The 11,746-nt window shown below is 38.1% G+C and overlaps 1 protein-coding gene across 1 annotated transcript; it reads left to right on the top strand.

The window, feature by feature from the left end:
• The first annotated feature begins 214 nt into the window (after nucleotides 1–214).
• Nucleotides 215–9,852, top strand: LOC116265852 (SH3 domain-containing protein 2-like). The gene is made up of 10 exons (XM_031646806.2): nucleotides 215–574; nucleotides 2,948–3,064; nucleotides 3,166–3,235; nucleotides 3,324–3,475; nucleotides 4,724–4,825; nucleotides 4,909–5,109; nucleotides 7,003–7,065; nucleotides 7,232–7,546; nucleotides 8,360–8,434; nucleotides 9,363–9,852. The coding sequence occupies exons 1-10, from the start codon at nucleotides 515–517 to the stop codon at nucleotides 9,486–9,488; spliced, it is 1,281 nt and encodes a 426-aa protein (XP_031502666.1). The 5' UTR covers nucleotides 215–514; the 3' UTR covers nucleotides 9,489–9,852.
• Nucleotides 9,853–11,746: the final 1,894 nt, after the last annotated feature.

Raw genomic sequence — 11,746 nt, 5'->3', positions numbered from 1 at the left:
TAATCCAGCGGAACCTGAGTCCTTATTGGGCAATTGTCGGTGAGGCAAACCGAAAAAACCTAAACTATGAGGTTATTATGATATTAGGAGAGAGAGACCGGCATGATAATGAAATTCTCTTTCCATCTCTCCTTAGAGAGAGAGAGAGAGAGAGAGAGAGAGAGCCGTCGATGTTAATAATATTCGGGTCCGACAGTTACAGAGGCAGGAAAGGAAGTCTCATCTCCCTCTGTTCATTCCCCACTGGTTTTTTACTAAATTCTCGGTTAGTCGCCTAATATTATTCCCTACATTCTCTCTCTTTCTTGTCCGGAAATCTAGAGCTTCGGATTCTGGAACTCATCACTGCCCCCACTCTCTCTCTCTCTCTCTCTCTCTCTCTAAGGATTTCTCTCACATAAAACAAAAACCATTGGTTCCGCGTTCTTGGTCCTCGTACATATGCAGATGTAATGCACGTAAGGTTGTGGGAGGGTCGATGAGGAGGAGGAAGAGGGACTGAGGAGGACCAGATATGGATGCCATAAGAAAGCAGGCCAGCAAGCTAAGAGAGCAAGTTGCCAAGCAACAGCAGGTTTGCCTTCCGTCCATTTCTTTTTTCTCTTTGATTATACTTCTTTTTGCTTCTTTTTTTTTCTTTTCGTTTCCTGCTTTATTTTTATTTTCTTTCTGAGGGTTGAAAAGAGGCGATGCCCATGATGTTGTGTGGATCTTGGTAGTTTGTTGTAAGATTAGTTTTAGTTGTTTTTATTAATTGGGTAGGGCTAAATTTGTTTTGTTAGCACGTGGGCTTGATTTTATTCAAGTTCGTGGCATTCGCTCTTCCCTTGCTGTTTTCCTTTTCAGTTAGAAGGTCCCGTTACTTAATTAAGGGAATGCTTGTGCAGTTACTGAAGTATGCATTTCTTTTAAATGGATTAATGTTTATGAAAATAAGGAAGGCTTGTATTTTTGTTGTACGGATTAATTCTTTTGATAATGGATAATTTTTTTTGAATGGTTGAGAAGAAACGACTGGCTTAGAACTTCTTCTGACTGAAAATGAGAACATGGGTGAAGCTGGAAATTTGATCTTTACGAATCTTCGCTTGCCTTTTTCTTAATATAGTTGCTTGTTTGCAACGAAGGCAGAGGCTTGATTGACAAATTTGAGATGTTCAGTCATTGGTTATGAACCTGTTAACCAGGGGCAGTAAGTAAGTTGCTCATCTTTGGTGAGGGTTCGTCCTGCGCCTGCGTTTTCCAAGTGGGGCATGAAAGTATTCTTGTTTCTTGTTTTCTTATGATTTCATACTGAAAGATATTGTGATCTATCATAAAATACCAGCTTAACTCACAGCAATGGACGGCCTTTTTATGAAATGGCTGGTTAGGGAGCTGCTAAGTGACGACTGTTCCAACTTTATGTGACTTATGCACCTTTATTTACAAACTTTTGTGTTGTGAAGAAGCGGATTCTTGTGAGTCAAATGAACCATTCACAAGTATATGTACGGATTTAGACATTGGTTTGAAGTTTGTGATGTCTAGTCTTAATGGCTTCTTTTCTTTCCATGAGGTTTATGGATGATCTTCCATGTGGGAGATGACATGCTTCGCATTCTGAGTATTCTGTGTCATGGACAAAAGACATGACGCCTCCCTTTCTCTAGGATTGTGGTCCACATGCTTGAATTTTCTGTTAGATGAGATCTACTTGGAATTGACGTGCATTTGGTTGCAGCTGGTTAAAGTGGTGATGCACACTAGCTTTGGGGTTTTTTTTTTTTTTTTGGTGAAAGTCCTCTGACTGATGTTCACAATTGAAGGTCAGCATGCAATCTTTCTGGTCACACATTCATACATAATAGTTGAAGGTTGAAAAATTCTACACATGAGATGCTATCGTGCAATCATTCATAGTAATCCAGGGATTCCACTTTAATTTACTATTGATTATGACCTTGGTTGTTGTGTCTGGCTGTCCGCGGTGGGCTCCCCAGTATTTTTGATCTGAGCGCCTTCCTGCATTTCATAGCTGTCGGCGATCAGCAGCTTTCCTTCTTTCAGAAATCACTCGCAAAGCGTAGGGCTTTGCTCATGACTTGACGTGATGTGACAGCGACCCTCATGCTTCGCTTTGCATATGTACAGTTGGGAGGTGCATATTGACTAAGTATGCACAAAAAAGGATGCTGTTGCTGGCATTCTTGTAGCTATGGACCTGGATTTTCTCTCATTAACTTCAACGTGTTATTTCAGTCTTCATCTTATGTACTAAAGGAAAGAGGTTTAAAGATAACAATCACACTCTGTCAACTAGAACTTGGTGAATGCTAGTATCTTTAGACAAATTTGCTGACAGTCATCAAAGCTGTGATTTGGGAGAAAAGTGCATGTCTCTACAGAAGCAATTTTTTATCATAACTTCCCCGCCATAATCTTTCATCAACATTTGTCTGTTGGGATGCCTAGACATGAATCCTCTTCCTAAGAACCTTTTGCTTAAAGGAGAGATTCCTGATAACTTATTGTTTCATAAAAACTATCATGCTTGACAAAAGTTTGTTCTCATCTACACAAGGTTGATGAAAAGAGTAGATTGTAGTTGTATCGGCTGAATCAGCAACATGATCTTCATATGCAAAAGCAGGTTCCCTGGTGAAAATTAACTTTGTAAAAGTTTGACTTATTTCCTCCTGCTGTGATGGTTTCTAGCATCGTTAAGCAGAGGCTGAATTGGAAATTGTGGGGAAAATATGATAAAACTTTGTTCTACTACACCAGAACATCTTAGCCTTCGCTTTTTCAGTTTTTTCTGTGCTTATGGTCTGCATGCTTCTATGTAGGGTCTTTACCTGTTATGAAAATAGTTGATGTCTTCAATACCCTTGAAATCTAAGGTTTCTCTTTTCGACCTTTGGTACTACCCGAATAATGCCTCTAAAATTTTTTATTACTATTGCAGGCAGTTTTAAGGCAATTTGCAAGCCATGTTGGTAATGATGGCGTTTTTGCTGATGAACTTGAGCTTCAGCGCCATGAACAGCTTGAAAGACTTTATACAACAACAAGAGCTGCAAAGGTGCCTTTTGATACTTCTTTCTTCTTTTCTTTGTTTCTTTTGCTACATACTGTTCAAGATCACAATGTCCAAATGTTTGCTCTCTCCCTCTTGTTAAATAGCATTTTCAGAGGGATATAGTACGGGGTGTGGAGGGGATTATCGCTATGAGTTTAAAGCAAATGGAAATAGGTGAGTGTTGCTTCAAGTCTTCTGCATTTCCTATCAATCCTGATTAGAGACCTGCTGCCAACGTTCTAACATGTTTTTTTACCTTTAGCAATGAAACTGGCGGATGACTGTACAAGATATTCACATGAGAACCAGAACCCTGGCAGTGCCACCCTTGCAGGAGCTGCTCTACAATTTGGAACTTCTCATAGTACGATTGAAAAAGAGAGAGAGAACCTGCTGAGGACACTTGGAGTTCAGGTTATTCCCATTAGTTTCTGCATCCAGTTGTCATGTCTTTTGTTGATACATTACATGTAACGAACCGTTCAACATACAAGGATGGGTTCTATTCCACTAGTTACTGCACAAAGGTTGGTGTATGGATAAAGGTTCCGATAATAACAGTTACAAATCTGGCCTTCCAAAATCTTCAAATTTCCTTATGTGATCTGTCATGTGAGAACTCTTGATTAACATCTTAACCTTTTCAGCAGTGTAATGGTTTTCTTTATTGATAAAAGGTTGGGGATCAGGCTGCTGTTAAAACGAGAAACTAAGAGTATCAATTGGGAATTTTTCCACTAAAGGAAATAATCCTTCCTGGTTTAAGCTTTCAGTATATTTAGGACTCTATGAAGCACAGGGGTAAGATTTTTATGTTGCATTGCATATTACTGCAGCATGTATCCAAGTTATTCAGACTCACTAATGTAAATAGAGGATCATCTAAACCTGGTATACCTTCTCGGAATGTTCACTGCTGCTTTTACAAAGTTTATAGCTTATACCTAGCTTGCATAATAATGTTCTGGTATTTTCAGAGTGATCTTAGTCACAATCCTGTGATGCATTATGCTTTTAGGTTTGGCATCTATCGGTAAAATAAAATTTTAAGATTTAAGTTGTTGCTAATCCTTTAAAGGACCACTCACTTAGTTACCTTTTAGGTCCCAATATTTCCTTATAATCATCTGTCATTACTCCTATATAATCTAGGTATATAATGAAGATATATAACCTAGGTATATAATGAAGACCAAAATGCCCGTTTGTGAATCGTGTTGCTTAATTTTTATATTATGGTTGTGGAGATTATTTGAGTCAACTTGTTTTTTTCTTACTAAAACTTGCAGTAGGTTTCTCTTTTCATACGGGAAAATATGTCCAAGCCTACTTTAGGTGTTTGTAGACATGCAGTTAATATAAGTATGGAAAGCTAGAAAGAAACTATATCCTATATGTAATTGAATTTTTGCCAAACATTGGGGAATTTGTAAATGTTTTGGGGTATTCCAGGCTACTATTGGCATGTTTCTTTTCATCGACCTACAGAGGTCCGTTTCTAAAGAGGAAGAAAGTTAAACAATATTATTTTGCAAATAACTTTTCATGTTTTCTGATGAGTAGTGCAATTTCTTGAGCTTGATTTTACGGCATGAAGAATACATAATTAGTTCATCTCATAGATGGCAATAAAATATATGGCTATATGTTTATTTCTTGTAGGTATCTGATCCATTGCGTGCAATGGTGATGAGTGCTCCTCTGCAGGATGCACGCCACTTAACCCAGCGATATGATAGAATCTGGCAGGATGTTGATGCTCAGGTATTACTGCATGCAGTTTTACCTGGTCATATTAGACATGAGAATGTGATTTTTATGAGTATGAACTGCTTTCGGCTAATCAGGCAGCTGAAGTTCTACGGCGCCAAATGAAGTTGAGAGATTCTGGTACAAATACAGACAGCACAGTGAAAGTCCAACATGCAGAATCTAGGCTAGAAGAGCTCAGATCTACATTGTCAGCATTAGGAAAAGAAGCCATTGCTGCCATGATGTCTGTTGAAGCTCAACAACAACGGGTTACTTTTCAACGATTGTTGACCATGGTATAGTCCTTAATTTTGATTGTCACTTTCATTGCTGATGAAAATGTGTCTCATTTTTTGTTAGTTTATTAACATGGTCACACTCGATCTGAAGATTTGATATCTTTCTTCTCGGTCTTTCCTAGCTGTAAAAGATTAAGCTATAAGATGAGAACAATTTGTTTTGTCTTTCTAATTTTGCATGACTTGAAATGTTTGAACTTTGAACTACTCTTCCCAATGTTCTCACGCTTTTGAAGGCTGGGTCCTGCTATAAGCTGAATGCTAGTTGTCTATTTGCATCCGAAACTTTTAGAAGCTTGTGCTTACAGAAGCAGGGGAAAGCGACTTAGCACTTGGCAGTATAGATTTTTCATCCCTTGTCTGATAAACAGGGATGGATTTCAAAAATTTGAAATTTGTTTCTAGGTCTACAGTATATTTCCAGGCCTTCAAACGGGCCCCCATTGACTGGTGTCTGGGGCTTCATCATTCGGTCTTGTTTATTGACTCTGTGGACCTGCCAATGATGGCTACTTTTCTTACTTTACTTTGATGTTACTTAAGCAATTTTTCTTTTGCATAAGGTTATAAAAGGAAAATAAGAAAAAAGATTGCTTCATACAGAGATTATGTGTGGCTGTTCCCTTTTTGGTAATTTTCTCAGTTCTAGTCCACCTTATAATACTTCAGTAAAGGTGGAAGGCTTCTATTGGCATGGAATCACAGAACATATTTGAAATTTCTTTCAGGTTCTTCAAGTTCAGTCACCATGTTTTGATGGACCTTGATGTTAACAAAGGGATAAATTAGTGTGATACTGAGAGAAAAGTAAACCTTTGTAAATTACTTTTCTTATGCAATAGTAAGTCACGTGTTGAAAAACATGCTGAATTATGCAGTCAAGTCTCCCTGAAAGGGCGAAAGCTGCATTTAGCCTTATTCTTTTCTTAACCATTAACTGGAGTAGCTTCTGGATTTCATTGTGAATAAAGGTTAAGATGTATATAAATAAGAATGAGATGTCTAAACTTACTTTGGGAGAGAGATTAATTAGAAATGCTTAAAGGGGTCACACTTGGAGACCAGGGTTTTCAGGACAGGAAGAAAAGTTGAGAGGTGTCCAGAGAAGTTATGTGTAAGGCAAGGACTTTTCAGGTCCTGGAATATGAAAGATTTTGGAAGACTTCGTATGCATGCCTTGTAAACAAGCATTTCCACGTAAGTCAGATGTTTGGTGCATCCTGTGACAGGCTTAGGAACACTTTCAGGTTTCCTGTTGTCACACATGATTAAGTTTCACTTTACTTTTATGATGAGGAAATGGAGAAATGCTTTGTAGGAGATTACATTAGCACCTCAGCAATTTCTAACACTGCACAAATTCATATTTATGTCCCATGTTCTGGTTGCTCTTGCTAGTACTTAGTACATTGCAAAATAGCACCTATTTATGATAAATTGGGTTTCTTGCATTTTTTCATATTTCTGCTGTGAGGGCTCTGTTCACGTACTCCAAGGGAGATGAAATTTCTTCATATTTCTACTACAAGGGCTCTGTTCTAGTACTCCAAAGGAGATGAAAAGGTGGTTTCAGTCAAAGTGTCATCACATGAATTAGTCTGAAAATAAGCAAGTCAATTGTTTGAAACTTTGAGTGTATTAGTTGAAGCTTCGGATTTGCAATTTCTGCAAATTAATAATCACATATTTTACTTGACTAACTCTTGGAAACAACTTATTGCTGACTTTAATTTGCTATTTGGAAGAAGTAAGATGATTTATGATTGTAGTTGACAATTTGGTACAAAGATTTTCTTGACATTTTTGTGTTCAATTTCAGTGTGAACTGTACCTTTTTTGTTTTTTTGCTTTTTCTGAGACCACTTCACTTATGCATCCTTGATTTTTTAGGTTGAGGCTGAGCAGGCTTTTCATCAAACTGTTGCCGACATTCTTAATAATCTGCGTACTGAGGTACTTGAGCCAAAATGTGTATAGGGAAAAACTAACTCAATAAGATAAAGACCAGAAGGACTTATTTCCTGTAAAAAAAATGCTCTTTATGCAAGTGTCACAAGTAGAGACTTTCATGATGCTATTTTGCTTGAAGATTTGACATTTTAATTTTACCTGGGACTAGATGCTGGCAGAAAATCAGCACACTGATTCTGCTGCAGAAATAGAAGGTCCATCCACAGGTGCTTATATTACCCCACCTCCACCTGGTGATGCTAAGCCCAACGGTTCCCATGAATCACAAGAAGCAACCTCAGCAAGTACTCCAACAGATGTTTTTGTCTCACCTCCTTCAGTTGATAATGTTGCATCTCCTGTGGTTTATGATGCTACACCTCCTGTGGTTGATGAAGCCATGCCTTCTACTAATGATGCTAAAGTCAATGGTTCTGTTGATCAGGTCACAGCTACTCAAAATGGTCCATATTATATAGCAGAGGTAGGGTCCTCCATCAGCTGAATGGCTGTTGCAAGCTTGCAGCTGATTGAATATCTTGTATAGATCAATATGTAGAAAACAGGTTTCATTTTGCAGTGGGACTTGGTTTTTCAATCGTTCTGAGGGCACTCATGTCATTTTTTCTCTAAAGCATAGATAAACATGATTTACAACGGCCAGTTTTACTGTTTTTTTTTTATCTCTTTTGAGTTGTATTTTTTTTTTCTATGTCTTATAGGAGTACTTGTAATGTGAAGGATCCTGCAGACTAGCAGGCCATCCTTGTTAAATGGTTGACAATATAAAAATGTTGGGGGTCAACAACTTTCTTTTCTTGTGACTACTCTGTTTTTCTACATGTAGAACCATTTGTCATTTAGGGATGTACCTATCATCTCATTAATTGCTACTATCATGTTTGTTTGAATTATTGAGAAAGTTGTACGCAAACGGCTAATAACTGAAGAAACCATATTCAAAAAGCATGCTATATTTTTTTATTTTGCCATCTTCATTTTAGTATAACATGAAAAGCTCTTTTTCACCTTTGTTTATAGGGAAGCCACTTTGTGATTATATTCGTGCACAAAAGTGAAAACTGAAGCAGAATGTTCAATATGTCCAAATTAGAAAATTCTTTGCATGACTTTTGATATTTTTGAGAATAGTACAATCTTCCTAAATTAACCTTACTTCTGTTGACAATAAGAATAACTTATACAGAAAGGGTGAATTCATGCTGTTTACTTTTTCTTTGTTTTTTGGCATATTAAACTTTTATTATCATCTGATTGTTCTCCTCACTTTCTATAGGCTATACAATCTTTTGATGCTCAGGATGAGGACGAACTTACTCTTTCTGTGGGGGACTATGTTGTGGTTCGCCAGGTACAAGTTTAAATTAGTATGCTTGGCTTTTGGAATCTGAGCTTTGCTGGAATTAGTCATTGCTAAATCCATATTGGCTGTTAGGCCGTGTGAGATATCCAGCAGGTTGAATGGACTTTATGTAGCATTGGAGAAAATAAGATCTCATCCAACCTAACTTAATCATGGATTTGATTTGGTCGGTTAACTAGGATGGAACTTGTCGATATTATAATCAAACACATGCATGGAGTATAGCTGCTTCTTGAACAGCATCATCATGTCACGTTGGTAATTTCTGCTAACCTGTTTTGGCAGCTTCTAACTGGCTTGGCAGTTGGCAATAAGATAGCATTTGACTATAATCAGAACAAAAAGTATTGAGCATTGCTTCTAAACTAAACAAGGTTGCTTTATGGACCTGAGGCCTGGAATATCCAAGTGGGTAATATCAGTTTTCTGAATACCAGTACTTCCATTTCCCTGCACATGGAGCACTCTACTCTCTGGACCTGGCATAGCTTTACACCAACTTGTAAATATGAGCTGAATAGTTTACAACTTACAAGTGATATTTAGCCTAGGTATTGTGACTAATCACAGCTAATACTTCCGTCAGTGCCTCAGCATATTAACCCTTGAGTGTTTCTAGGTACTGCTGTACTACTATGACACTACACTCAAATGAGTGAGTGAGGTTTGAATAGCTTGCCTAATGCCTCAGTATGTGAATGACTTAAAGTTTGAGATTAACTTGTGTTGAGCATATTACCCATAGTGTTAAGCGTATTGCCCGTACAATTTGACAACGAAACAGCCTCAACTAGTTTCTTTCGTTGTTCTGAAGCAACCTCAACTAGTTTCTTTCGTTGTTCTTACTTTTTAGCTGCTATTGTAATCATATTTTTTGTCATCCATTATCAGTAACATCTTAGATGTGAATTCACAGGTTTCACCTGCTGGATGGTCTGAGGGTGAGTGCAAGGGGAAGGCTGGTTGGTTTCCTTCAGTTTATGTGCAAAGGCGGGAGAAAGCTCCAGCAAGTAAAATTGCTGATGTTAGCTCTTCACCATAAGTTGATGTCTGTTTGTTCCACGTTCTCATTATTGGCAGTGTGAATGCATCATCTTCATAATGGTATTTAAGGTCGCGTTAGTTGCTACCATTTTTCATTATGATGGTTTGTTGGTCTTGTGGCCATGTTTATGTTTATATTGTAAAATTTGACATGTATTTTTCCTTTGAGATGTTTCTTGGTATTTTCCAACTATTTTGGTTTGTCTGCTTTTTTGTATTTAGAATAATGCCCACCACTGTATAAAACATGTAAAACTCAGATGCTGTCATCAAAAAGTGAGGCAATCTGCACTTCTGAAAATATGAAGCTGCAGGGAGCAAGATACGAGCGACTGCAATGAATTATGAAGTTTGTTTGAGAACACAGGGGAGTAAATTTGTCTAACCAAGCAATTGAAGCATTTTTGGGGTGAGTGGCTTGCTTCCCTTAACAACCATGTTTACAAGCATTTTCTCGACAAAACACACATACACACACTCTCTCTCTCTCTCTCTCTCTCTCTGGAGCCTGGATCATGCACGGTAAACTGATGCAAATCCAGTGATACTGCTACAAATTATTTTCCTTTTCCATAGTCGAAGCTGAGGGGCATAATCTGGTGTTGAACTCTTGACCTTGGTTCAACTTCAAAAATTGAAGATCAATCTTGTACCCAGGTGGATGAAGCTCTTATTTGCTGTTGTTGCACTTAAAATTATGTATGTTTCTTCCTTTCATCAATCAAGCACCACAGCTAATGCGCCTTTTAGTAAATTCTCTTTTTCTTGGTTTTGCATGTCTTAATTTATAGCACTTGTTCTTATACACTCATGAGCGTGGCCAAGCTGCATAGGGTTGAAACCCTCTGTCCCAGTACAACTCGGCTTCATCAAACGATCTGCTCGTTGCTCAACCGGCAAGTAATATAAGCCGAACATGAACAAGCTGATGGTGAGTTGTTCTATAGCCAAGTTATGCCATTGACCAGCAACTCTACCCACTGCTGACTGGGAACCTCTGAAACTCGCTCACTTCCAAGTTCCAAACCATGTGAACCAGACACAAACAAACGAGCTCATGGTGAGTGGAGTAAAGGATGAGTTACGCCATTTAGTAGCTGCACTGCTTACAGCCTGACTTTCTTATATGGGGAGCTATTTAATTCAAACATGTAAACTGTTGGTGACTGGAACTGAAGCTAGACGACGCTTTTTGCCAGCCGTCGTAGAGCTTGGATGGGGCATGTTTAAAGCTGAGGTCGACTCGGGAGCCCAAATATTGGAAAAAGCTGATGGTGATTGGTACTAAAGCTGACCGACCTCCAAGGGGATTGGCATTTCAGACTGGATGGGGGTTTGGTAGATGGTCAATCTTTATTTTGAGCTCCTCTAACGTTAACTCGCAAATTGAAGTGTAGCGAATATGTCATCTTGTGGTGCCAGTATTCAAGGGGAAGGGTGGAGGTTTCAGATCTCAACTATCATGTTCATCCGGAACAAGACTAAAGCTTAGTTATGTCATTTACCAACAACCAAGGGAAGAGGCAGGGGGGCCGGAGGGGCCTTGGCCCCTCCCACTTGGATTTTAAAAAAATTCAAAAATTTTGTATGTAAAATTTAAATAAATTTATATGTAAAATTAAAAAAAATAGTTTAACATATATAAAAAAATTGCAAACTTCTATTACAACCCCTGTTAAAATTCTGAAATTATAGTTCGGCCACTGCGACAAACAATTCCTGGCTCTGCCCTTAACAACAGCTATATCCACTTATGGTTTGGCTGTTGCTCAAGTTGAAAGCTATATGAACCAAATGCGAACAAGCTGATGGAGGGTGGAAGTAAGGCCGAGACATGCCATGTACCAGCCGCTAACAACAGCTATATCCACTTATGGTTTGGCTGTTGCTCAAGTTGAAAGCTATATGAACCAAATGCGAACAAGCTGATGGAGGGTGGAAGTAAGGCCGAGACATGCCATGTACCAGCCGCCTTAGATGACTTTTGAAACTTGGAAGATAAACTCTATAAGTTGTTGATTCTGCTTAGAAAGTGCTGCAATGGAATAGTTGATCTTATAGAAATCAAGTAGTAGCTTTGTCAAGGTGGATCACAATTAATAATTTGATTTGAGAAAGTGATGTATACATTTGGATTGCAATTGAGATGCATTCAAGGTTTCATTAAAATGAGAAACACATTTGAGTTTTTGTATCATTAATGAATAACACCTTTTCAGAACTATCAAATCTATATGGTTAAAGACCCTCAAAATT

Source organism: Nymphaea colorata, chromosome 12 (assembly GCF_008831285.2).
Source record: "Nymphaea colorata isolate Beijing-Zhang1983 chromosome 12, ASM883128v2, whole genome shotgun sequence".
NCBI classification, from domain to species: Eukaryota; Viridiplantae; Streptophyta; class Magnoliopsida; order Nymphaeales; family Nymphaeaceae; genus Nymphaea; species Nymphaea colorata.
This window is presented reverse-complemented; position numbering and strand designations above follow the sequence as displayed.